This window comes from Saccostrea cucullata, unplaced genomic scaffold (assembly GCF_032062105.1).
Source record: "Saccostrea cucullata isolate Sc308-1 unplaced genomic scaffold, CSIRO_AGI_Scuc_v1 ctg2691, whole genome shotgun sequence".
NCBI classification, from domain to species: Eukaryota; Metazoa; Mollusca; class Bivalvia; order Ostreida; family Ostreidae; genus Saccostrea; species Saccostrea cuccullata.
Window position 1 is genome coordinate 132,679 of NW_026924461.1, and position 27,917 is coordinate 160,595.

A 27,917-nucleotide genomic window follows, 5' to 3' on the forward strand; every position below is an offset into this window, starting at 1 on the left:
TCTCAATGAAATCTTCGGCGACAAGGTGATCTACTAAAATTATAGTAAAATGAAGATGAAAAAGACGCTCGAACCTTTTACATTGAAAATCTGACCCGATCGCATCAAATATCATTCTAGTACAATTGAGAACTTTTGGTGATCTGTATGTATCGAATACTTTATTTTTATTAACGTGACTTCGGTTTTCAAAATTTAAAATGTCGCAAAAATTACTTACTTTTATCACCATCCTGTTTATGACTCCCACAATTAGACGTTGTTTTATTTCCGGATCGAAAGATAGGGGACATTTATTGTTTTGTTCTGTCTGTCTGTCTGTTGTCAACTTTAACCTTAGCCATAACTTTTGAACCGTAAGAGATAGAGACTTCATATTAAGTATGCATACTGCACTCATTGGGGTCTTTAAAACGACTTTCTGACCTATATGTTAAAAATAGCTTTTTCGAACTGTCGCCATAACTTTCAAACCATAGGATATACAGACTTCATATTTGGCTCGAGCACTCCTCTAACCAAGGTCTCTCAAGTGACACAAAGGTCAAGCAGCTTGTACCATGTGTCCTTGACCTGTATACTAAAATTAGCTTTTTCGATTTTTTTTTGCCGGACGCATAGTGTTTAACAAACAAATCTTGTTTCACTAATGTTAATGCATTTACTTCTCATCCACAGAAACCCGAACGATCCAATCGGTTATAGGATAGAATTCTGTTCTCTGCGACCTCAACGACTTCAACATTAATATCAACCACGAGTGCCATCTGACGTCATCACCAGTAATCCGACCTCACCTTTGTGATATTATTTACAGACGGATGACAAACTAATGTTGTATCAATAATCTTTTGTTCAAATATAGATGATGATGTACCAAATTTTTGTCATTAAATCTACATATAAACAGTCTACATTACAGTCGTTTGACCAGTTCCAAATTTTGAAAAGGTCTGAGTTATAACTTAGAAACTTATAGATTTAATTAAGACAGTGTTTGATACAAATTCAACCATTTCAGTTAAAGATCGTTTAAAAAATTCTGTTGAATTTGGAAGAATGTTATAAAACCAAACGATTAAATTTTAATTGTTATCAAATTAATTTGGTTATAGGATAGAATTTATAACATATTCTAAAGTTGTATCTTTGTCTAACAACAAATCAGTATAAGGTTGATTCTCAGGCACGTAGCATCGTTTTTGAAAGTGGGGGGGGGCAACCTGAGAAAATTTTTTTTTACTTACCTAAAAAAAATTGTTGACTAGAAAGAAAAAAAAGGAAAAAAACCCGGAAAATTTAAAGTTGCCCAAACTCGAAAATCCTATTTCGTGGGAGGGGGGGGGGGGGTAGTGGCCAACTTTTTTTAAGGCCAACTTCAAATTTTTTTCCTATCTTTCCTTGCCATAGATATACTGTGGTTAAAAGTGGGGGGGCCAACCATCTTTTCAATGGACATTTTCTATAGTAAAGGTAATGTTCGGAAAAAAAGTCCCCCCCCCCCCCCCCCCCCCCCCCCCCCCGTTGCTACGTGCCTGATTCTTGATGTTAGATAAGTGAATACATGCGTTGTAAAGAGAAAACTCAAATTCGATGGGTCTTCAGAGGATCTCAATTTTGCCAAAGGTTTATTCATGATCAAATTTGATTTAACTATTGATATCATCATGTAAACATTAATCCTGATTTCTCCTGTAATTTCGATGGCTCAAAGCGTTATTTCGTATTCACAGTCCTACCCTTCGGTCTTAGCAGTGCTCAGCTGGTTATCTTTTACTAAAGTATTAAGACCATTAGCATTGTATTGGAGAGCAAAAGCACATGGAATTATGTTCTAATTCGTTTCACTCAAACGAACATAAATTATTTACAATCAAAACAAGAACACTTGTCTACATAGGAAATGGAAGCGCTTGCTTGCCAATATTTATTAGACGTATACATTTACAAAAAACAAGTCTTCAATGGTACCAATTCTCTACCTTCCTTCTACAATATATCAAAAATATAATTAATCACACATAACAGTACAAAATGCATTTTTAACACAATGCTTTTATATGTCCTCACTTCGCTGATTAAAAACGTAATATAATGCATGTATGAACACAATTATGCTTCCCTCGCCGCCCAGGAAAAACCATAGATAAAAAACAACATCGATTTATGTTGAAAAAAACTATGGAAACCTGTAAGTCCGCAGCAATTGCGAGGTAAACAAAATGAATGGCGGACTCATTCTCACAAACTTACGTACGTATCATATATTATAATGTACAATTAATCGACTAGTTTAAGTAAAACCTATGCAAAATGAATGTAAGTTAGAACTATCTGTAAACACATTTCGACTATATGTAGTTAATATGTACCCTTACACAATAATCTTACATTTATATCAAATTTTACATAAAATTATCTAGAGCGACTAAGCAAATTGTTTCCCATCTTTGACAGTTAATCTGTTGTGTACAAAACTTTTAATTTTCTTGAAATGAAAACAATTACTTTCTTTATTAAACAAATTACTAGTAAAAGGTTGAAGTAAGTAAGAGGGTGCGTGGGTGGGTGTGAATGTCGCAAAGCAAAGCCTTCGAATGAGTTAAAATCGTGATTAAAGTGAATACCTGTTCACCCGTTCTACAGGTATCGACCTTTAAATACTGACCAATAGCTACTGTCGCTATTATTAGCACATAATAAACAAAAAAACGTGTTCCTAGTACATATTATAAATAAATTTATGTTCTAATTGAAGATTTTATGAGGGCATATTGCCCGAAATGAAATATTGATTATATGAAGAAAACTCATAAGATATAACATTGCAATGCCTTCAAATTTAGCTCAAAAATCAGCTGTTTAAAGTGACCACCCCTATGAAAGTTTTTAGACTCGTCCATTACAGGTGAATGACACACCTGAGTGACCACTTAAACAATGCTTTCAATTTTGCAATTGTGATTTATAACAACACAATATTACTTATTTCAATCCTTTAATAATTTTAATACTGGTATAACATTTTTTCCAGGACATTTCTGTGCAACTCTCTGTCTCACAGGGTCTCTTCACTCTGAAATATATTAGAATTAGAATTATATATCAATGTAACTCAGTAAAAGAAAAATGCATGAATTAAAGTCAAAATTTTTTGTTTGTTTATTTGTATTATAAAAAATCTGATTATGGGTGGGATGTGGAGGGATTGCAATGTTATATCTTATGAGTTTTCTTCATATAATCAATATTTCATTTCGGGCAATATGCCCTCATAAAATCTTCAATTATATTTCAGAAAACATCATAAGATATAACATTGCAGGTTCAAAGCTCAAACTAACCTAAAGTCAAAACTGCTTTGGAAAATCCATCTGATTTATCTAAGCATGTAGACCTACAATAAAATTTATAAAAGGTTCCTGCATGTGACCAGTCTGCCATTTCTAATACCTCATTTACAGATGTACCTTTTTTAAAGGCCTTACTGGTTGATGCACTACGAGCTGAATGGGGCTTAAATTTAGCAGTATCAACACCTGCCATGGCCATAACATCCCTTATCCAATTTGAAACTGTATTGGCTGTTAAACCTTTATGTGGCTTAATAACCGACCGTAATATTGGATCACCTGAATGCTCAATAAGAGTCCTAAATGTCTTTGTTCTGTGTAAATACTCAAGTAAACATTCAACTACACACAGTTTTTCATGATCTGGAAAACGTGCATAAAACACTTCTTTTGAACTGCAATCTCCTTGCGTCTTTGACAACCCCGGCAAAAGAAATTTAACACCTGATGGTATAACTTGCATGAAACCCTTATCTAATCTTGCTATTTCTGAAACTCTTTTTGGGGCAGCAATAGCTAAAAGCGTAGCCAACTTTTTTGACAAGAGTTTTAGAGAGAGTTCTTCATTACTTGGGAGTGAAATAAAATAATTCAAAACCTTATCTACATCCCATGTCTCTTTATATCTTGGTAAGGGGGGATTTCCTCTTAAAATACCTCTCATTAGAAGTTTTACCATGGAATGCTGGCCAATGGGCAAATTATTGACATGAGGCATCACAGAGGAAAGAGCAGATCTGTGAACATTAATTGTTCTATACTGAAACCCCTCATAATACAAATAGCTTAAAAAATCTAATACAAAGCTTATAGGGGCTGAAAATGGATCAATTTCCCTTCTGACACACCAGCTCACCCACTTTTTCCAGGCTGAATTGTAAGAAGATGTGCCCTTTCCCCATGAGTTACAGATGAGATCTTCAGTCTCTTGCGATAAGTGCATTGTTTGCATGGATCTCCTGAGACAACCCATCCGACTAACTGGAGTGAGTTGTTCCTCACTAGTGGGTGAGGTTCTCCCTTGTCTGACATTAGGAGATTGGGAATTATTGGGAGGAGAATGGGATCCTGAATGCACATCTTTAGAATTGTGGCATACCATGGTTGGGCTGACCATGCTGGGGTTACAAGGAGAATCGTTGCTTTTTCCCTCTGAATCTTGCTCAGACATTGAGAAATGAGACAAAACGGGGGAAATGCATACCCCCTTATTCCCACCCAGGGATGCAACAGTGCATTGTGTGCCATTGCTTCTGGATCTGGCATCCAACTGATGAACTTGTCTAGTTTTGCATTGGTTCTGTCTGCAAACAGATCTACTTTGCATTCTATTGTTCTGTTCATTAGAATTTGAAATACGTATGGATCTAACCCCCAACTGCTTGAGTCCTTGTGATGTCTGGACTCCCAGTCTGCTATGACATTTTCCTTTCCCGGAATGAATTCTGCTCTCATTGAGATACTCTTTTTCAGACACCATTCCCAGAGATCTAATGCTAACTGATTGCACACCTTGGATACTGTTCCACCCATTTTGTTGATGTAAGTCATCGCTGTTTTGTTGTCTGTTTGAATCAGAACAACCATGTTTGTTTCTTGTTTCAGAAATGCCTTTACTGCATGCGTTATTGCTAAAAGCTCTAGAACATTTATGTGATAATGAATCTCGCTTTGTAACCATGCACCCCCTATTCTTACATTTTTGCAAGTTGCCCCCCAACCTAGATTGCTTGCATCTGTCTGTATAACTACTGATGGCTGATTCATTACAATACTCTTCCCATTTGTGTCGCTTAAATGGTGAATCCACCAGAGTAGATCTCTCTGGGCTTCTAGAGTTAAGAAGACTTGAGCATTGTAATCTTGATATTGACTGAAAATTTGGTTCTTTGCCATTTGTAGATGGCGATAATGTAATGGGGCTGGGTATACTGCTTGAATGCTTGCTGTGAGATTTCCTATCACTTCTGACAATTTCCTTACTGAAACAGGATTTGAACTGAAAACCTCTTGACAAATTGTTCTTATCTTCTTTGTCTTCTCTAATGGTAAGGAGAGTGTCATTATACTGGAGTCTATCTTGAATCCCAGATATTCTAGAACTTGGGAAGGGACTAAATTTGATTTCTTGAAATTTATCAGAAACCCTAAACTTTCTAGCAAATTGACTGCTCTCTCGCCATCTATCAATGCCCCCTCCTTGGTCTGATTCATGATCAGAATATCGTCCAGGAAAATCACTAATCTCACCCCTAACCTTCGTAGGTAACTTATGGGAACTTTCATTAATTTGGTGAAAACCCAAGTGGCTACTGTTATCCCAAATGGAAGACAAAGGAATTGATACACTTTCCCCTCCCAAATAAATCTGAGATATTTTTGATCTTCTTTTATAATGGGAATTGTGAAATAAGCATCTTTCAGGTCTATTTTTATTAGCCAGTCCCCTTTTTGAATCATATCTCGTACTAGATTGATTCCCTCCATTTTGAAATGTCTGTATATCATGTAACCATTTAATTCTTTCAGGTTTATTACAGGTCTTTGCCCCCCTCCCTTTTTCTCTACAAGAAATATGGGGCTTATGAACCCGTCCAATGTGTCTTCCACTTGTAAAATTGCTCTCTTTTCTAACATGTTGAGAATTTCTTGGTTTACTAATGCATTCTTTTCCTTGGAAAATCCCTTGAAATGAGGAAGATTCACTTGAACAGGGGGATTTTGAGAGAATTCTAGTTTTAAGCCTAGCACTGTTTCTAGAACCCAGCAATCTTTTGACAGATTTTCCCAGTTTTGATGGAAATATTTCAACCTCCCCCCCCACAGGGATATTCTTGAGATTTTCTGTCAAAACCGGAAATTTTAATTCTGAAGTGATTGGCCTTACCTTCATTTCTACTGATTTTCTGTCTTTCTGGAAAGAGGAAAGTTTGCTGAACCTCTGCCTCTCTGGCTCTGTTGTCCTCTGTAATTGTGGCCCCCAAACTGGTATCTGTTGTTTGAGGGCCCTGTCCGAAAAAACTGCTGGGGTCGACCTGCACCATTTCTGAAAGAATTCCTTCTCTCGTTATTGTTATCATAGAAATAAGAGTTCTTATTGTCAGACTTGAACCGTTTTCTTTGTGGAAGAAGATCTGAAATCTCTCTATTATCTTTACTGTCTTTAGCTAACAGCTTCCTAAATGTGTTTCCAAACAGTTTATCTTTTGATTTTCTTAATGCTTTCTTTCCAGAACTGTCCTCAATTAGGTCAACACACTCTGGTACAAGTTTGCTTAATAAAGTTTTGCGTCTATCGGTGAGATAAACATAATGAGCGTTTCCAATCAACACTAATGCTCTCTGTACAATATTTATAACATCATTGGGGTCTATGCCTTTATTAGCTTTTCTGACCTTTTCAGCTTCATGCCAAAGTATGGCTAATGGACCAGTAGCATCAAGAATGCGATTTTGTGTATTTATTATAATTTTCTCTTTTTTGTTGGACATGGCCTGATTGAATCTTTTCCTAAAAAGTTTTTTAATGAATCTGTCAGTTTCTTTGATTTTAATCTATTTGTGTTTGGTGTTTTACAGTTCTTTGTTATTTCTTGTCGAGTAGCTTTAGTAATGCCATTGTTAGCATACTTCTCAATGTAATTCGTTATTTTCTTTGGTAATTTCTCACCTCCCTTCATCTTCAAAACCTGTGAAGGATTGAATATATCTGAATCTGACTCTGACTCTGAATCATTTGAACTACTGCTGTCATCTGAACTTGATTCTTCTGAATCGCTATCGCTCTCCTTCTCACGCTTTCTCTTTCTACTTTCACTTTTGGATGCATTAACTCGTTCGTTTCTCCATTCTCTTCCCGAACCCTCATCAGAGTGAGGTTCTTCATTAGTGCCCTGAATCGGCGTACCAGCATTATTAGTGCCCCGTATTGGCGTATTTCTTGTGCCCTGTATTGGCGTATCTCTTGTGCCCCTTATTGGCGTGTTTTTGTGTTTATTGCCCTGAATTGGCGTTTGCTCATAATCACTTTCTGCATCGTCGGAAATTTGCTCGTTTTCCGAAACACAAACCTGCAGTCTATCAGAAGACGGTGTTCTTCTCCCTAAGGCATCTGGGGAGAAAAGCTGACTTTGCGCCATTCTAAACGTCTGCAATGCCTATAAAAACATGCGAAACGTGGAGCGATAAACTTACGTCCACTCACTTACAGAGCTAAAATTGAAAGCATTGTTTAGTGGTCACTCAGGTGTGTCATTCACCTGTAATGGACGAGTCTAAAAACTTTCATAGGGGTGGTCACTTTAAACAGCTGATTTTTGAGCTAAATTTGAAGGCATTGCAATGTTATATCTTATGATGTTTTCTGAAATATAATTCGTTTCACTCAAACGAACATAAATTATTTACAATCAAAACAAGAACACTTGTCTACATAGGAAATGGAAGCGCTTGCTTGCCAATATTTCGAACATAAAGAAAGAGGGCTCTGGTTTTTCTACAAGCTCAAGAAACAGTTAAAATTAATGTTCATTTATATAAGGAATTTTTGCTAAAATTTTTGTAAATGTTGATCTTTATTGCATTTTCTTGATCATACGTGTGTTTAACAATTTCTGGTGGAAACTTTATTTATTTATCTATTTTTAAGTAAAACTAGATATGCAATCTTAACCTATATTTGTCCAAATAAATATAAAGCATTCAAAATGTTTATCCGATTTTTGTGTTGAATATATGTTTGGAACAATGATCCTTTTTAAACAAACTTTTGCAACAAAGCAACCATAGTTTTGACGCTGATACTGGAAATAAAAAACTAGATCGCACTCACTTTGTTCAGGTCCGTTTTGTTATTTCTATAAATGATAAAGAATAAGTATCAAAATAACATCGAATCTCCAAACATTATTCGTTCAATTAACTCAAACATCCATCTTAAGCTATCAAACATAAGAAACTAAACAAATCATATCTTAGTGTTTTATATTATTGATATGGATTTCACCATTAGCAAGATTGAACGCATACATATATTTCTTTTATAAAAGTATAAGTCTTTAAGATTTCATTTTTCAGACATGACAGATGTTATCAGATGTAAATCATCATAATATGCGCTGTTAATACAGTTATATTTTCCTTCAATTCACTTAATTGCCTATTAAAATTGACCGTTCAAAAACAAAAACATCAGTATATTCTTTTAAGTATATAGAACCATACAACTTATGTCATTCTTTTTGGGTATAGACTTTGATTTTACCATTTGCTAGATTGAACGCAAACATGTATTTCTCCTATACATTTAGGAATTTTAAATAAAAAACATCTTTACATTCCAAACAAAACAAATGACGATTGTTTATCTTAAGTAATCATCATAATTTTCGCCGTAAAGCATTTTCCTTCAATTTGCTTGCCGCAAGTAAATAAGTTCTGAAATCAATTAAAATTTGCAACAATCCTTTTAGAATACATGTATATCAAATTTGTATAGCATAGCATCGCTGTAAATTATTTGCTGGCTGCATATTTCCGTGCACCAGAAATCATCATGATTACATCACTGACAACATACTATTCGACCAGACTTTAACAAGCTGCGGCGTGCTACACACCAGAAAAATGTTTAGAACTACACTGGCTGCGTCAATACGCACCAGGACTTCCACTGGCTACAACATGCTATGCACCAGGACTTCTACTGGCTGCAACATGCTATGCACCAGGACTTCTACTGACTGCAACATGCTATGCACCAAGAATTTCCACTGGCTACAACATGCTATGCACCAGGACTTCCACTGGCTGCAACATGCTATGCACCAGGACCTACACTGGCTATAATGTGCTATGCACCAGGACTTCCACTGGCTGCAACGTGCTATGCACCAGGACTTCCACTGGATGCATCGTGCTGTACACCAGAAACACCCTGAAAACTCTACTTGCGTCACATACGCAGCAACATCAACTTACTAACTTCACTGGCTGCAACGTGCTATGCGCCAAGAACATAATGATAAATCTACTAAATGAGGCATACTAAGCACCAGGATTACTATAAAGATCACTGTGCATTAAATGTATCTTATATACTGAATCTTCATGTGCAGTAAAATCAACACTTCATAACTGTGCAAAAATATAACTATTTTATAAACTTCTATTACGAAATACAATTAAGTACTGTTTTTCCATTATACTATATAAAGAATTTTTCACATGTAATTATTTAACGACTTCTAGATCACTATTCATTTTATATTCTGCGACAGTGTGCATGGATATTATTTTTGTAACATTTTAAATTTCTTACGCCTTTAAAACGGCATTTCCATGTACATCTGATTTTCTAATTTTAAACGAAGCAGTATTATATATAACACAGATAAAGTATAATTACAACCGTTCAATGTTCAATGTAGATACAAATACAGGGTCTTGAGCCTTTAGAGCGGCATTTCCATGTACATCCGATTTTCTAATTTTTAACGAAGCAGTATGATATATACAATGTAACACAGATAAAGTATAATCACAACCGTTCAATGTTCAATATAGATTCAAATACAGGGATATAAAAACGTCCCTCATTCAAAATTTATAATTCATTACGATTATTTCAAAATAAAAACTAAAATAATAATAGTTAAGATATTCCTATTTAAGACGTTCTGGTATTCCAAAAAAAAAATTATATATACAATTTTATGCTTGTATGTTCTTGAAAACTTAGACTGCTATCTATACACTAAATCAAAAAGCTCCTCGACACGTAACAACTTCAACCGACGTTTACTTGTTTTCAAATATCGCATATCTTTTGAAAACAAACTGCAAATTAAATTTTATTTGCGTCGTAGTGCTGATGAGTGAAATCTAGTTTGTTCAAGTCGTGTCCAAAACAATATGACATGGCTAATTATAAATATCAATACGTTCACAGTTGAATCAAAATTTGACCGTGAAAACCTGAACACAATCAATCGTATTCCATATAACCTCATAATAATATTTTACTGAAATATATAGTATACTCGGATATTTATCATTAGACCAGAAAAGAAAGTCAACAATATAAAATAACATTTCTTAACTGTTTGAAAGCTTTATAAAAAATTTCAAAGAGATAAAATTAATCCAGAGCTTTCCCTTCTATCTTTCATTTAATAACGAGAAAATGAAATGATTTCATTTACAAGCAGTAGGCTTTTTGTATTTTTGATTGATAGTATCTAAAATACATCTATCTTATATCTAGAGGTTTTATCTAGAGTTTGTTGATTTCCATGTGAAGCTGAGTGTGTTGCAAAGAGAATCTGTAAAAATTAAGCTGAATTATAATCTCCCGACCTAATTTAACTTAGTTGTGAAATCAAATCAAAATCAGTCTTTAAGGGTTTGTTAAATAAGCATACATGTACATACGTACAAATGCATTCATACAGTATATCGAAGCCTGCTGTAGATTCTAGCTACTCTCTCATAATCATAAGCGAAATCATTTATCGAAGTGGTATATATTCTGTGCGTTCAAATGAATGTCATACTGCCCTACAAACAATTAAAAAATGGTTTGTATATTCTACATCATCATGATACTGATTGTATAATTATTATGCTGACTGTTAAAAAGAAAAAATACCTGCGCTATGCTTTACTGTTTACAAGTTATAAATTTATATTGTATACAATAAAATGTATGTCTTATGTAATAAAGTGACTTGAATTCAATTGTATTCAAAACGTTTTCATTATAAATAACTTAAGTATTATCGAAAATACTCATCTTTTACTTCAATGACCATTATGTACTCTCTGCTTATGGATGTAAAATCTGTTGAACTGTTCAGGCGATTCTGGACCTTTGTCTTCCGATGAGCAGTGGAAAATTCTAAGAAGATAGACATAGGTGAAATAACTTATCGAAAAGGTATCTTGTCTGTGTTTACTTTCATTATGTACTTTTATTTTTATAATAATAAACGGGGGATAAATTAATGCCGCGTTCTTGAACTTGAACCTTAATTATCACCAAAAACTGAAAACATTATTTTTAAAAACTTATCTTCTGTTTCAATGGCCCTTTTTTTTTTTACTCTGTTTATGACTGTGAAATCTCCTTTGACTGTTGATGTAACGAATGCTGGACTTCTCGTCTTTTGTTGAGCCGTGAAAATCATAACTTCAGGTATACATGTACGTATCTAAGGTTTGAGGATTCTCGGTGTGCATGCGCTATTCTGGATACTTCACCACGAGAACTGTGTTTAATGAACCGTCTTTGTATTTTCGATGGTAAACGGAATGTTTGAAGAGAATAGATTTCTTTGTCGAATGCAATGCCATATAAAATTTGTAGACTGGTTGTAGAATCGACTTTCCAAACAGGGATGGGCCTGTCTCCTTACAATTTTTGTTATTAGGAAGTATACGTCTGAATGTCGCAAAGCAAAGCCTTCGAATGAGTTAAAATCGTGATTAAAGTGAATACCTGTTCACCCGTTCTACAGGTATCGACCTTTAAATACTGACCAATAGCTACTGTCGCTATTATTAGCACATAATAAAAAAACGTGTTCCTAGTACATATGATAAATAAATTTATAATGTATTGACGATGGCTGGGTTTGCCGTTCCAAATAAAATTGTATTTGAATTTCACAGAATATTCAAAAAGATTTGTTGCATGCAGGATTTCTTGTTAATGAAGCTAAGAGCGTTTGGAACCCAGTGCAAAAGTTAGAGTGGTTTGGTTACGAGTGGAAATTAGAAGTCGGTTTTATTGGTATCCCTCGACGTAAATTAGAGTTTTGTGTAGCAAGATAATTAAATTTTAAAAAAAATACCTGCTACAGATCTCTAGATCTCGCTAGAGAAGTATGTACTTAGAATTATTTCGTTTAAGTTTGCACTTGAGCCTGTTTGTCAAATAACAATTGTTAAATGCTTATTGCTAATGCATCATCTAGGGATGAAAGTATTAATATTTCACTTTTTGCTTGGTGTGAGCCAGAGTTTTGGTTAAAAAAAGTTTATCAATTCCACCAGGGTTATTTCCTCATTGTATTGCAGACCGGAACGCATTGTTTTTACTGATGCTAGTGATTTTGCAGGGGGTGGAGTGATGTTAGATTCGACTAAGAAATTTTTTCATGTTATGTTGGACGAACCTGAGAGAGTTCGAAGTTCAATTTTTAGAGAACTTTCAACAGTTGAAATGTTCGTGAAAAGTTTTGGTGGTGTTTTAGAAAATAAATTTGTTAAGCTACAGTATACACACAGACAATCAAAACGTTGATAGAATTTCGCAGATCGGCACCATGAGTTCGGATTTATTATCTCTTGCTTTTACTATATAGTACACTTTTTCTGTAGCTTGGTTTCCATGGGAGCAAAACGTAGAAACAGACTTTGTTAGCAAAGTTTTTGATTTTGATTGATTGATTATTATTGTTTAACGCCGGATCCGCAATATTTCAGCCATATTTCGGCGGTGAAATTGTTTGAAAAGCTAATTTGGGTATTTCTGGCGGCCCCCATTGAGCCTATTCTTTTAAAAAAACAATAACACGGTCTTTACCGTGCCAAGGGGGTTGTTATCTGAGACACAGGGCAACATTTAACGTCCAATCCGACATTCGTTAAATGTAAAAATATGTTAACAGTTCAATTAGTTATGATAGCAATATAATTTTTTTTTTGAATATTGGGGTATCAGCAATAATATTTTTGCATTTTTCAATAAGGTTTGGGGATCTTACACTTGCGATATCGTTACAATAATATCAAAGTGAAAAAAAATCTTTGTTTAGACCCCTGGAGCAAGCGGCGTCGACGCATGTGCGTTCGCCTAATCACAAGATTTGAATTGGATAGTTATTCCCGTTTATTTGATAGGGAGGTCAATAAAACATTTATGAAATTGCGGGTCTAATGGTACCTTCATTGTTCTGAAATGGAATTCAGCAGCTTTTGGGTCTTCTGATCGACAAAAATGAAAAGTTCTTGTGGTTTGTGAAAGATATAAAAGAGTATGAAAAACCAACACTTTTTTTTCATTTCTGGTGCTGATAAAAAAAGCTCATAAATTTATCAGGAATGTTAAGGCACTGGGATTGGTTGTTTCGTAATTAAGTCACTGTAACACTATATTTATATGTTCATTTGCATGAAATATGAACATATTAGTACACAAAGGTTGACTGCTAACCAGCGTACAATGTGCATGCATACTGAAATGAAATGCTCGGATGACTGATATCCAATAAGGAGGACTGCTCTCCTACATATAATGTATTAACTTTGAATATTGCAATGCTAACATAAGATTTTAACCTAACATACTGGTTCTGAGAATCGTATAATTTGATGACTGATGTAAGTCATGGAGGACTGCTCTCCTATTTTGATGCCGATTATAAAGTTGTTTGCAATTATGTGTGATATAATATAGTGGTTATTATTGGTTACTGTGCAAAATTGGTTCGAATGTTCATGTGCTTTATTGTTATATGTTTCAGATATTGAAGAATTATCAAGGCCAATAGATAAATATTGACCAGTTTTTATACAGGATCATCATTTTAGCGATATAGTGGAGTCTTTGCCGCATATCTTGAGAAATGCAAAATCCCAGTCAACGAACAAGAAGTATGACATATATTTCTCTAAATTCAGAGACTGCTGTTCGAAGCATTCATTAACGCATCATCCGGCATCAGTGTTTACTGTGCCTCTTTTTTAAGAGAGGTTTGGTGCAACAGAGGGTATCAAGGTCTGTTCCGGAAGCGTATTTCTACAGTGTAAGTTTGACTCAAGAATTTTCTTCAAATTTGAATGAATGCGAGAACAAGTTTCTGAAACTAGTGTTGAAGGTGGAAGGCGTATGTTATCAAAACCTATCAGCAATATAAAACATATCACCACAGATATATTTACGTAAATTAATGGATTTTTCTTGCAAGGATCCTTCAGATGTGCTGAAATTAAGATCGTTGTGATATGTTTTTATTGTGATTTTCTGGTTTCTTTAGATTCAGTGTATTATAAAGTATTCAATTATGTGATATCAAATGGGAAAGTGCTCACATCGAAATTATTATTCCCAGAAGTAAAACAGATATCTTCAGTAGAGGAAATTCAAATAAATCCAAGCCTCTGTCATATACAAGATCTAGAGAAATATTGTTGTCCTTCTTGAAATGAAATTGGCCTTTTACAGTTCTAAATATTCTTTGCATAGTTTACATAGCGGCGGAGTTACAGCCGCTGTTAATAATTATGTGTCTGATCGATTGCTTAAAATACATGGTCGGTGGGTCGCAGATAATAGAAAATATTTATTTTCGGAGGAGTGAAACGAGGGAGAAAATAAATTTATTTCTTTACGTTTTTACTTCGGTATTTTCCGTGAAATTTCGTAACAAACGAAACAATAACGTGATCGAGAGTTCAAGGGGATAACTGTATCAAAAATTGCTCGATCGGGTCATAATAAAAAAAATGTTTGCGTCTCCTAATTAACCAACTAGCTATTATGGCCCAACTCCAAACTTTTTTTTATTATATTTCATGTTACGGAATTCCTTTGTTATTCCTCTTATCCTGTCAACAACAAAAATTTCCCACCTGTAGCTACATATCGACCTATACCTTAATATTTTAGAGGTGGTCTGGTACCCAAATGAAAACCTTGCCTAGATGATGATAAAACTACCAATAACCGGAATTTTGAATTAAGTCCATGGAGCATAGATGTCACAACATGCTCGAACACCCCCCCCCTTTAAAAAAAAACTTGACCTAGATATAAAGTCCAAGGGGCATCTTCTTAATTACAAGAATCTTTTAAAAGTATAGAAAAAAATATATTCTTGAAAACTTTGTGACTTTTTACAAAAAAATGAAATAAGAAGTATCAATCGGTATAAATTCTTTTGTTTTTTAAAGGCTTGATATTTAGTATTTACGGAACTACTTCTTTTTTAATCGTTACACTCACTTTCATTTTAAAATCAAGGAGACAAAGATGATATTTACTACTAGAAAGCTGAAATCACGTAACATCTTTGACAAAACATACATACAAACAATTAATCTTTATACAAATTTCGAAGTCAATTAGGCGACAACCCGAACTATTTTATATATGACAACAGAGGTTTAAGTGGAGCTTGCAGATTGCGCCCCCTGGTAAGAGATTTAGTATCCTGGCACGCAGTTAAGCCTCTGGACCAGACCAAAACGTCTACATCGTCGAACGTGGCACAAAGAACTTGCTGACAAAGTTGCGTAGATGAGGACTTGCATTTAGTGCGCCATTAGAAACTGCGCACAAAATACTCAGACTCTTCTTGGCCTAATTGTAAACGTGGTAGACCACTACAAGATCCAACATCTTAACTGTTCTGTTTACAGCAGATCCTTATAACAATAAAGTTGTCACCAAAGACCCTCCAACGGAGCAGCTTTATCGCAATGCATTTCGAGTACCTCTTAGTCGGATACTATGAAACTAAAAAAAAAAAAACCATCGAACGACGCATCTGAAGAATGTTTCTTGAGCTTTCAAAGTGCTACAAATCATCCACCAACAAAAACCAGACGTGTTTGTGAAACGCTGAAGCCCCCGTTTGACAGCTTTTTGAAAAGGTTGCAGTTTCTAAAGTGCAATTCTAAACTCAATGTCAAGTCTTAGTACCAACTGTTTAAAATTGATGGCAAAGGTTAATGTACTTTATTAGGTTAGTCAAACTTGAAGGTCAAGATAAAAAAATAATAAAACCATCTGAAAGATCTTTCATATTGAATACACATATATGTATAAAGGATGAAAGCCATAGCACCAACTGTTCAAAAGTTATGGCCAAGGTTAGTTTGGTATTCATTTTTTAAGTGGGTCAAACTCAAAGATCAAGAGGTTAAATTTAGTGGTACCTAAATATAGGTCCTGTCACAAGGAATAAACCTGTGAAATATTAAAGAAACAGTCGAAGCCAATTACACGTTACGGACAAGTTAAAAATTTTACAGACAGGGCAAAAACTCTACACCCCCGAAGCTTCGATAACTTTGGTGCTGAGAAGACCTTTATAGATTTTAACGTCAATAGGTCAACGTCATAATTTCATTTACTCTGTCCGTTTTAACACTTTCGTTTCTGAGCGATATCTTGAGAAGCTTTTGAGCCTTTGTGAAATTTTATACCACTACAATATAGAATCTCGACCAGAGACGTCTGAAAGGGTTAGTTCTAGGCAGTTACAAGAAAAATAAGTAACTGTATACTTCTCATGCTGGAAAGTATAAGACGTCTTTTAAACTTGCAGTAGTTGCACAGGTCAGTGCATTATACAAACAAACATAAAAACACGTTACTGCAATAAAATACAAGAGGCCCATGGGCCTTATAGGTCACCTGAGTATCATGTAACAATTTATCTTTCCGACAATGGAATTTGATTCGTGTTTTAAACCTGAGGCCATCAAAATTCACAATTTTGAAAGCACCATTGCTTATCATAATTATTCACTAAGCATGCTTACTCTATTTACTTAATACCCAGAGGAAGATCAGAGTAACAGAGAAAATGCACTTCCACTTTATAACCAATTGTGCACCCCACCCCACAGGAACCACTGACCCTGGGGCCACATATTTTAAAATTTTGAAAATTTTAACATAAATTTTATTTCATCATAAATGGTTAATTAATACCAAAGAGTAGAAGATTTCAATGCCATTAATTTATTTTCAGACTGTGTACTCCCCCCCCTCCCCGATACCCCTGACCCAGGAGGCATGGAATTAACTATTTTGCTAGAAGCAACCTTCTTCGTCACAAATATATAAACCTAGATCATTGGCATAATACCCAGGAGCAAAGGAAAAGATTTTCAAAGAAATAATGTATATTCACTATATAGTCAAAAGAGCCCTCCCCCCTTTTAAACCAAATAGCTGATTTACTGATTGTATGTTGTTAAACATTCTTCTCAGATTTTTCACTCATATGGAGACGCCACCACTTTCCAGTGGAGAGCTACAAATTTTGCCCTATACTCGGCACTCGAGCAGTGATTGATCTTTTTCGTGCAAGCACCTACTGCGACACGGGTCCTCGGTTAATACATTCTCATCCAAAGGGCTGGTCTCCATGTCCCACACTGGGATAAGAACTGACTCTTTACTTTGCGACTCTAGAGCAGACGCTCTAACCACTGCGCCACGCGGGCTAATGCTAGATAGCCAGCACGAAAACGCAGGTCACAATTCCTCACCGATCCCCCTGACAATAAATCAGTCTCTGTGTGGAAAGTCACAAAAAAAGTTGTAAGTTGTACGACAGGTAATTTTAAGACTGTCCCATCAATGTATATAAAACCGAAATATTTTAGGAATCAAAGAGTTAAAATTTCATTCAGAAAATAAGTATTGGAGATGGTATTTCCGATGATGATCAGTCTGTCTGTCTGTCTGTAAATAATTTTTCAAAATGCTACTCCTCCTACAGTTTTTGTCTGATTTCTATATAACTTGGCACACAAGTAGACTACACTAAAACACACAATTTAGTGCATCGATTTTTAGCCGGGCTTATTGCTCAAAGAGCAATTGCCGGCTTATGTGATCCTGTTCAAGGCAGGATGTTGACCCCATAGTCGCCATTTTAAAGTTACGTGCAAAAATATAGTTCTTACTCTCAACCGCTTTTGAGATAATACAAACGCTAAATAAAGCAACAAAAATAAAACGAAGTTTTATCTATATAAAATAAACATTAGTAGTAATGACTTTAAAAACTTCATAAGTCAAAGAACATAGTTCATTAGCGTAAGGATTTCTGATAATTAGTGTTACCATAGTTCTCTACACATACGAAGTAAAGCAGGAGAGGGAACCAGACTGGCCTGTTTGTTTACATTCAGCTGCGGTACCAGACTAATTCTGATCCTGACAAAATCGGACCGTGGTATTAGGATTGAAAAACTCACTGTCAGTGCCTTATCATTTATATTGATAGTTTTAAAATAATTTTTTCATCAGAATATAAACGTGATTCATGTAAGAAATCCATTCTACTCTGTAAATGAGCCCGGCTCTCTGTACTTCTGAGTACTTTGATTGATTTCCATGAACGCTATTGCAATGATTACTAAAAATAGAAATTTCGTTGAAATTTCTTTAAAACGCTACTCCTGCAGTTTTTGTCCGATTCCAATATAACCTGACATACAAGGAGACAACACTAAGATACATATTGAGTGCATCGGTTTTAGAGAATTCGCCGTGGAAAAAGGAGCCCCAGATAGCAGTTATGTCATATCATCCTTTAATGCATCCGTATTGGTGTTGCCAGGGTTACTAAAAATAGAAATTTCTGTAAAACTCCTTTAAAACGCTATTCGTCCTACAATTTTGATCAGATTTCGATACAATTTGGCACACAAGTAGACTACACTTAGATACATTAGTCTATCTATTGCTGCCTGTTGCAGAGTTTCAAATCCAAGTGCTACTTCTCCGTCGATGGGACCGTATAAACCGAGGTCCCGTGTTACAGTAGGTGCGGGCACGAAAAAGACCCCTCCCTCAATGGCCCTAAGTGCCGAGTATAAGACGAAATTGCAGCTTTCCACCGGCAAGTAGTGGCGTCTCCATATGAGTGAAAAATTCTCGAGAAGGCATTAAACAACGTACAATCAATCATTCAATCCTTTTTTTTTACACGTACAGACCAGTAGAGCTACAGTATCATCAGAGTCTTCTGATGGTAATATAGCTTAGATTTCGCATTTCTTTCTGTCCAACAATCTGATTGAATAATTACTAAAATGCTTGCATCTTTTCAAGTTTTTCAGATTTGGAATTTTACTCGTCTACTAAATACCCCCCCCCCCCCCCATTTCAATTTGCTAATTTGCTTCCGACCACAATGGAATTATTTACTATCAACAACACAGTAGTCTAGAGTTTTTATCGTCAAAAAAAGAAAAAGATCCGGAAAGAAATGTCCTACCTTGAGCTAAATAAACACCAGGATGGCAACGTGTTTTTGGGGGGGGGGGGACTAAACAAATATACCTGGGCTTGGCCAAAAAAAATTTCAAGTTCAATATCCGGAGTGTTTGTGTTATTTATTCAAGTTGAAAAATCCAATCATGCTTGACGACTACGGGCCGTGCATGGCCCTTTTTCAACATTGAAAGCTTATACTGGACTCCATGTCACTGAACCGGAAGTGAATATCGCAGTGTATATTTGACGTCTATAAAACCTTGTTCAAATAATTGTTCAACGTTATTAGATTCAGTTATTTGAAATATCTTTAAGAGAAAAGTTATCAATTCTTTTTCTAACTTATATAATGACGATATGAACCAGGGACAGATAATTCAGTTTTTTATAAGGCTTCAATTTTAATCATTGAAAGCCAAGTCAACAAAGAACCAAGCAACTAGACTTAACGACCTGATGAGGCACTGTTTTGTTTGATAAAATATTTTTTTAATTGATCACATTGGTAATATAATATTGTTCATGAACCTTTACATGTAATTTGTTTGTTTCTTTTCTTCAATATTACGTCAAATATTCACTGCGGAGTTCACTTCCAGTTTAGTGGCATGGAGTCCAGGATAAGCTGTCAAAGTGGGTAAAGGGCCAGGAACGGCCCGTAGTCGTCAGACAGATTGGACTTCTTAAATAGCACAAACACTCCGGATACTGAATTAGTTCTGAGATTTTTCTGACCAAGCCCAGATCTATTATTTTAAATGGGTCCCCCCAAAACACTTGGCCATCCTGGTGTTTTTTTAGTTGATGGTAGGAAATTTTTTTCCCCGATTTTTTTTTTTTTTTTTTTTTACGATGAAAACTTCAGACCCCTGTGATCATCAATATAAACATTCTTACTCACTACTAATCACCTCTGTCGCTACATTGTGACGTAACAATCGTGAATAACGACGTTTCGTTTCCGGGCAAACATGACGGTCACGTGACTTTCACGGCCAATCCGATGTTATTGAATTTGTGATTACTTATGTGAGGTATAATAATGTATTTTGTTTCCCATACTTATTTCGTGTTTAAATATTGGATGCCACAGCCACAAAAGTTTCTTGGTCATTGTGTGACCTTGTGTGTCTACTTCTTATGCATAAAGAAATGTGGAAATGCTGCAAGTACTCTATGTACCTCACCATTAATACCTCCTGATGTGTTTCGCCAGCTTCACAGATTACTTGATCCATTGGTTGATCATGTTACTAAACATGAAGTAGTTGTGTGTTTGTGTTTTGCTTCGCAATTGTTATCGAGTTTTCAGAGAACGGGAGGACACAACTTCATATTTAACTCCACAAGGTAACCCAATGTAATGTTCAATTATATTCATTGCTCTAAGTACGAAAAACTGAACATGAAAGGTGATACTGAACCTATTGGGTACTTTTAACGTCTAGCATATAGCACATGTGCTGAATGTTTAATGTGGGTAACGTAAATTTACCGTGATTTTCATTTGACTATTTATCATACCCCACTCAACAAGTTGTGTGAGGTATACTGTTTTTGACCTGTCCGTCTGTCAGAGTGTAAGTCAGTCGTTCCTGTTTTTCTTAATCCTCTTAAACCACTGCACAGAATTTCACCAAACTTTGCAGATATTTAGAACACAATGTGTAAATGTGCATATTACCAGGAAATTCCAATTCCTTTATTTTTCTGAGAATTTTCACACTTTTCAACTTAGATTTTTGGCCATGTCTTGTATATGGAGATGAACAGTTTGCCAGCGCAACTCCTCTTAAACCACTGCACAGATTTTCAGCACTTCGAGTTTCGTCGGAGCATGGGGTATGTGAACCTGCTCACTTTTTCTTTCATTAATAATGCATGTGACCTTTGCATTGAAAAAATAAAAACAATGGCCGGAAGAAGCAATGTACGCAAATTTTACAAAAAATCATTTAAAAATTCCGACTAAGACTAGAGGTCAAGGCCGAATCCAGATGTCTTTCAAAATATGCATCAGGACCTTTCACATCTCTGTGATTTTCATTATATTTCAAGAAGCAATGCTTTATTACATCTGAATACAAATCTTTTCTTGAACTAGATATCATTGAGATGGTGGACATCTCAAAAGGCCCAATTTCAATGAAAATTTAAGATAACTGAAAAGATTTTATTTTGAGGAGAAACACTTGTGTACTATCTAGGGATAGGTTGTTTTAGTCTAGAGGTGACAAAAAGTAACTAAACAAACAGAAGTGTCTGATGAGACTGTACTTCTATTGGTCTGTACGTAAAACAAAAGAAAAATATTTGGATTTGAAACTTAGTAAGCAGCAATAAATAGAATCATGCACTAAAATACATACAAAACCACGATTACCCCCTGTATGTTTGGTCAGATCCCCTGATCCAGTTCGAAGCATCTTAAATTACAGTCTTTTTCATGCTATTAAATCGTTTTCCCTTAGTACGCTAAATATGATATGTTTAGAGGCCTTAACACGCTTGTTTGTTTTTGAGGGTCACCGGTGTAACGAAGTGTTTAACACATCTGCTCTACACTCGCGAGGCAATAAGTCGATCTTTATGTCGCGCGTTCGAATTCCACAGTGGGACGTGGACACCGGTCTTTCGGATGAAACCGTTTAAACCGATGTCCCGTGTCGCTGGCACGAAAAAGATTCCTCTCTGCTAAATGGCCCTTAGCGCCGAGCATAGGATAAAAAAGTTGATGCTCTCAACCAGCAAGTGGTAACACCTTCATATGAGTAAATAAATCTTGAGAGCGATGTTAAACGACGTACACTCAATCTTTTTTTAAGGTGAAGAAAATCATCCACAAAATGTATGGAATGCATTCCATACATTTTGTGGATGTCTTTAAAAAAACAGTTTACTGAAGAGCATAAACCATCTTTGCAGACAAATATAATCTTTAATCAAGAGATTAGAGTTCCCAAACTAAAATTGTTCAGAAAGTTTTTCCAGTATTGTATGTGAAAAGCCACGTGATTTTATGCTGCTATAACGCTTTTTGCATTGGAGCTTGTGCTCATTACAATTACATCCTAGAATCTACACTTAAATTAATATTAATATAACGGGGACTTTTATGTATAATTAGCTAGTCAAAGTACAATTACCATGCAATAACTTTGTAAACGTAATTCATTTAATTACAAATCAATTTCAAAAACACTTTTTGAAACTTAAGCAGAGAGTTCACATAAAATGTAAATACGAATGCAGTATTAATAATATAAAGTAATAAAAGTTGACTTATAATATTGTAGCATACAGTATATAGGGAATTAATACTGCCTCGCTAGAGAGCTAGCTTCTCTGGTGATGCGGTCTCGTCTCCCTGTATTTCAGGCAAGTTAAGCAAAGGCGAGTCTGTTTAATTCTTGGATGGGTGACCGCTTCACGTAAAATATGCATATGAATTTTGAGCAATGTCTTTAAAATTACATTTAATATTCAAATGCAGTGTTCCCTATCCTACATCTGGTCAAAAGGTTTTCACCTGGCTACACGTAACGTTTTTCCACTTGGACTGATGTTGCAGAAAAAAGAAATTGATGGAAACATATTTACATGTCTTTTCTAGAACAAAAGGGTATTTTCAGCCATGTCGTAATATGGCTGTATAGAAACTCGTCAAACTTACATTGCAGTTTTGATTCGAGAAACGTGTCTATTTCTAGAAAATGTAGTATTCTTGAAACTGAAAGAGTCATCTGATTTCTTACATGTACCAGGAAGAGAAACACATTGGATGAACTAAAGTACTTTCAGTGGGGTATTTCTTTTTGCATATTTGGCTTTCTTCAGATCAATATATTTTGTGACTTTGTCATTGTCATATCTTCACTGGGGTCATCCACTGAAGTTATAATGAAAAGATCATCACATTCATACACAAAGTCAGACAGGCTAGAATTTATGGACTTCTTCAGGGTTGAGAGCAACTTTGAACTTTAGACTACATTGAATAGGATGCTCTTGGCCACTTGAAACTGGAGTGGGGAAATTTTCAGTGATCGTACTTTCACCTTGAGGAAAAAAGGGTAGTCTTTACAGATGGCTCCGCTCCAGACAACACAATTCTTTTTGTTTCATACGGGGAAAATTTTACTTAACACTTAGTTTTGTTAAGCTTTTCTTCAAAGACGTTCTATATATATATATATATATATATATATATATATATATATATATATATATATATATATATATATATATATATATATATATATATATATATATATATATATATGGAACGCAGTTTGTGTATAAAGTTGACACTTTCAAAGGGTAATGTTGGAAGCTTGCAGACGATTAATATCTTCTAAAGCTTTCTAAAGCATTCATTGACTTTCTAGCAAAATAAACTTATACTGGGGCTTTTGCAACAACCTGTTTCAAAAATGATTTTTACATTCTTGCCCATCTTTTATCTAAGACTTTATAATTAGGATTACTATAATGTGCACTTAATTCCACCGAATACCCAAACTCTGTCTACACTTTTGAAAAGAATTCATGCAATTTTTGATATTTGCATTTTCCGAATTTACTTTGGTTTATTTCTACTGTTCTACCCCTCGACCCTATTTCCATTTCTAGTTTCTGTGTTGATAGACACCTTTCCCTCGGAAAATTTCTTCCAATGCACTATGGTATGGTCACTGCCAATACGTACTTACAGAAAATTGGAATATCATGCATCCAATAGTACGCGTGTTCCTCTATTTGTTCCCAGAGGATAACTTCTACTTAACAAAGAGCCCTCTCTAACGGATGTTTTATTACAGTTTCTGTTTGTACGTCGCCATACCACATCCCCTTTACTATATGATCTATCATCGTCTAAATGGAATGATCACTAATGGCTATAACCACACTTGTCCGAAAAATCGTTTTCCTTGCTTTTTTACGATTTTGATATTTTAAATGCCAGGAAAACGTCAGAACCGTCATTACGTAAACTGGGAATTCGCCGCCTCCAACCGGAGGTGGAATTCTCAGGTTGATTTTCGATTCTTGCAAATCGAATTAAATGCTGAATTCACATTTTATCGAAAGTTCAATACCTTTAGTACCCACAATCATCGTTTTTATGGTTCGTTTACGAGACTATATAATCCGATGAAAACATTTTATCTGACTGTCGAGATTTGTTTTCATTTCGTGCTTTTTAAAATCTTGCAACTTCGGATCGGAATATGTAGTTTGAAAAATCTGACGTTTTTCTGGCTTTTTAAAGATTGTGATATTTTACATGCAGGTAGTTTTCCTGGCATGTAAAATATCAAAATCTTTAAAAAGCCAGGAAAACATCAGATTTTTCGGACTACGGAATATGGAGTGGTAAATTCTTTTCATCGATATTGGTGAATTCTAGGAGCATTGTGTCATTGATAAAGTGTGATTTCTGCATCTAATTCGGTTCCCAAGTATAGAAAATCAACTCCGGGTGGAGAAATGAAATTCACAGTTTTCGTAATGGCGCAGGTTCTGACGTTTTCCTGGCATGTTAAATATCAAAATCGTTAAAAAAAAAAACAGGAAAACGTCAGATGTTTCGGACTATAACCACACGTGCTAGCCTCAAAAACTGAGAATTTTGATAATGCATTGTTTGGAACCAATCGATTAAAAGTCTTCTATTTTTGCAAATCTTGTAAATATATTACGCAAGTGGCGTAATAAGATCATGCATTTCGTGTTTACAATTTCAAATGATGTAAATTATTCTTAAAGTTTATTCAATCAATATGCAAGGTCGAATCACGTGATAAGAACGTCAGAACGAGGACCTTCCAGATTAGTTTTTGAAAACAAGAAAATTCTCATTAATAAACGTTTTTAATTAACATACAATTTTCGGACGCGTGACTCTAATTTAGGAAAAGCAAGTGCTATTTCCTAGCTGCAGAACTTACGACACAACATGCTTTGCGCACTGTTGGGTAAAATATCTCCGCTTTCCGATTTTTAAGTACTACCTACTTCTAGACACGTCTTTAACCTAATTTTATTCACCTACCAATCCTTCACACATCACTCTACAAACCAATGAACTCTCAAATGAATGGCAGAAAATTCAGAACAAGTAAGTTTATTGGTCTGTAAAGACGACTAAAAAGGATTGTGAGGTAAGCATTATATTTAGTTGATTTAGAACCTCGAGGATAAGGACGCACTGCTGGGGATAATTTCTCAGGGTCGATCAACTGTCATACCCTCTTATTTCATACAGATTCATATCTTTGCATCTGCCTTATATTGAGAATGCGTGGCGCAGTGGTTAGAGCGTCTGCTGTAGCGTTGCGAAGTAAGAAATTGATCCATACGCCGCAGGTTCGAATTCCACTGTGGGACGTGGAGACCGGTCATTCGGATAAGACCCTTTAAACCGGATAAGACCGTTTAAACCGAGGTCCCGTGTCGCAGTAGGTGCTGGCACGATAAAGATCCCTCCTTGCTCAATGGCTGTAAGTACCGAGTATGGGACAAAATTCGCAGCTCTCCACCGGCAAGTGAAAAATTCTCGAGGGGGGGGGGGAGGGGGCGTTAAACAATATGCAATCAATCATAATGAGAGGAGTTCATGGCGGGTGTGACCTGTCAGTAGGGAATGCATACTCTTCCATGGCACCTGATCCCACTTGCGAAAGTTGACTCTACTACGATCTGATTTAGTTGGGTTTAAGCTTGATATATGTTCGTTATTTACACATGTCACTACAATTCTTGCTTGGATTTCACACCTAAGACACTGCTTTTGATCACTTACTGACTGTTTGACATATTACAATTATGATTAAAATCCTAGGCTTTTTATTCCTTAGGAGTATAACAGTCTCAAATTGTTTTTGTAATTTATAAGTCAATTGATCTATTGTATATTGTTTAACGTCCTACTCGAGAATTTTTCACTCATATGGAGACGTCACCGTTTGCCGATGAAGGGCTTCAAATTTACACTTATACTCGGCGCTCAGGGTCATTGAGCATGAGGGTTCTTTATTGTGCAAACACCCACCGTGACACGGGCGACTAGACCTATTTGAATGTTAAGTAATAGACTGCTAGAGGTATGAATGTGTGTGACCCTGAATACTTGTTTCCTTAAAGCACAAGTCTACAACTAAAGAAGAGTACTTTACATTAACTCGAGAATCATTTTTTTCTTCTAAATATTTAAAAGAGAAGAATTGAGACACATTCTTAATTTTATTAAAAAATAATTAAACATTTTGTAAACCAAATGATCCGTCGTGGTTAACATTTGAACATTTTCAGCTTCTTCTCTGAAACCACTGAACCAATTTCAATCAAATTTTGTATACAGCATCTATGGGTAAAGGGGAACAAAAAATGTGAATTTCATGATCCCTGCCCCCCTGTGGCCTGAGATGTGGGGCCAAAACCACTAAAATTAATGAAATCTTTAAAAACCTCTTCTTTACTCCTGGACATCAAGCAGGGAAACTCTCTGAAAGTAAATTAATGCTTTGAAATCTGCTCTTTGGTATTATGGTGTCACAACAGTATTAATTTCTGCTATATATTCTTACCAAAAATGCGCAAGTTTGAGTAGATGTAACTAATTCAAAACAAACTTCTGAGAAGTTTCCTTTTCAGATCTTGTAAAAACCATTCTTTATAAAGATTTTAGTACCATAAAATACATAGCCATCCAGCAAGGCACGCAAGTTTGTTTCGGTCGAAGTCGAGCAGGTGCTTGAAAATCTAGTCCTGGGCCTAATCACTCCCCACTCTTGACAGTATACAGAAAAATTAGCACGCCCTAAATTTTAATAAATCTGGTCAATACAGGAAGTTTACATGTTGTTTTTCATCTCATAAAAAATTCAGCTCCAGTCTCGTATCAAAATGCCCGAATCGGAAGGGAAGATTCCGGGATTATTTTGCGTCAGCCATGATTTGACGTTGCCAAAGTGTAATACTGTTATGACACCATTAATCAACCATTTATGATGAAATAAAATTAATGATAAAATTTCCAAAACTTTTAAATATGTGGCTCCAGGGTCGATGGTTCCTTTAAGGTGGGATGCACAACACTGGTTATCAAGTGAATGTGCATTTTCTCTTTGTTACTGTGATCTACCTCTGAGTATTAAGTAAATAGCGTAAGCATGCCAAGTTTTTAATTATGATAAGCAATGTTACCTCTTTCAAAATTGTTAATTTCATGGCCTCTGGTTTAATACACAAACCAAATTCAACTACTGGAAAGTTGTTACATGATACTCAGGTGACCTATAAGGCCCGTGGGCCTCTTGTTTAATCTAATAAAGATATTTCTTTTCTAAATAATAATGTACAATTTATAGTTATACAATATAAATCTAATGTAATATAGAAAGAAGATTTTCCCGTTTTACAGTTAAGATATTTGGTGTATGGGGAAAATTTTTAATCTGATATGAGGTCGTTAGATTCTTTGTGAAAAATACCACTGACAGCTGCGTTCCTAATCAGCAATCGGCTCATCCTAGAGC

General features: G+C 35.4%; 2 protein-coding genes across 2 annotated transcripts in view; one reads left to right on the plus strand and one right to left on the minus strand.

The window, feature by feature from the left end:
• Positions 1-826, plus strand: part of LOC134266475 (uncharacterized) — a 45,405-nt gene extending 44,579 nt beyond the window's left edge. The window contains exon 6 of the mRNA XM_062748706.1: positions 679-826. Coding sequence (XP_062604690.1) covers positions 679-748 — 70 coding nt within the window. The 3' untranslated portion in view covers positions 749-826. The remainder of the gene's footprint in view (positions 1-678) is intronic.
• Positions 827-2,981: 2,155 nt separating this feature from the next.
• Positions 2,982-7,511, minus strand: LOC134266473 (uncharacterized). Its single transcript, XM_062748703.1, has 4 exons — positions 7,024-7,511; positions 6,241-6,399; positions 4,726-4,918; positions 2,982-3,076 (listed from the first exon to the last, which is right to left on the minus strand). Exons 1-4 carry the CDS (start codon positions 7,490-7,492, stop codon positions 2,986-2,988), a joined length of 912 nt encoding a protein of 303 aa, XP_062604687.1. The 5' UTR covers positions 7,493-7,511; the 3' UTR covers positions 2,982-2,985.
• Between the last annotated feature and the right edge of the window lie 20,406 nt (positions 7,512-27,917).

Bases quoted from the DNA above. Each gene is read 5' to 3' on its own strand.
- LOC134266473 (XM_062748703.1), bottom strand. From the start codon at position 7,492: ATGGCGCAAAGTCAGCTTTTCTCCCCAGATGCCTTAGGGAGAAGAACA. The intron at 6,400-7,023 runs GTGAGAAATTAC...GAATTCTTTCAG, and splicing joins GGTTTTGAAGATGAAGGGAG to AAATGGTGCAGGTCGACCCC. The intron at 4,919-6,240 runs GTAAGGCCAATC...TGATTCAAACAG, and splicing joins GAAAATCAGTAGAAATGAAG to ACAACAAAACAGCGATGACT.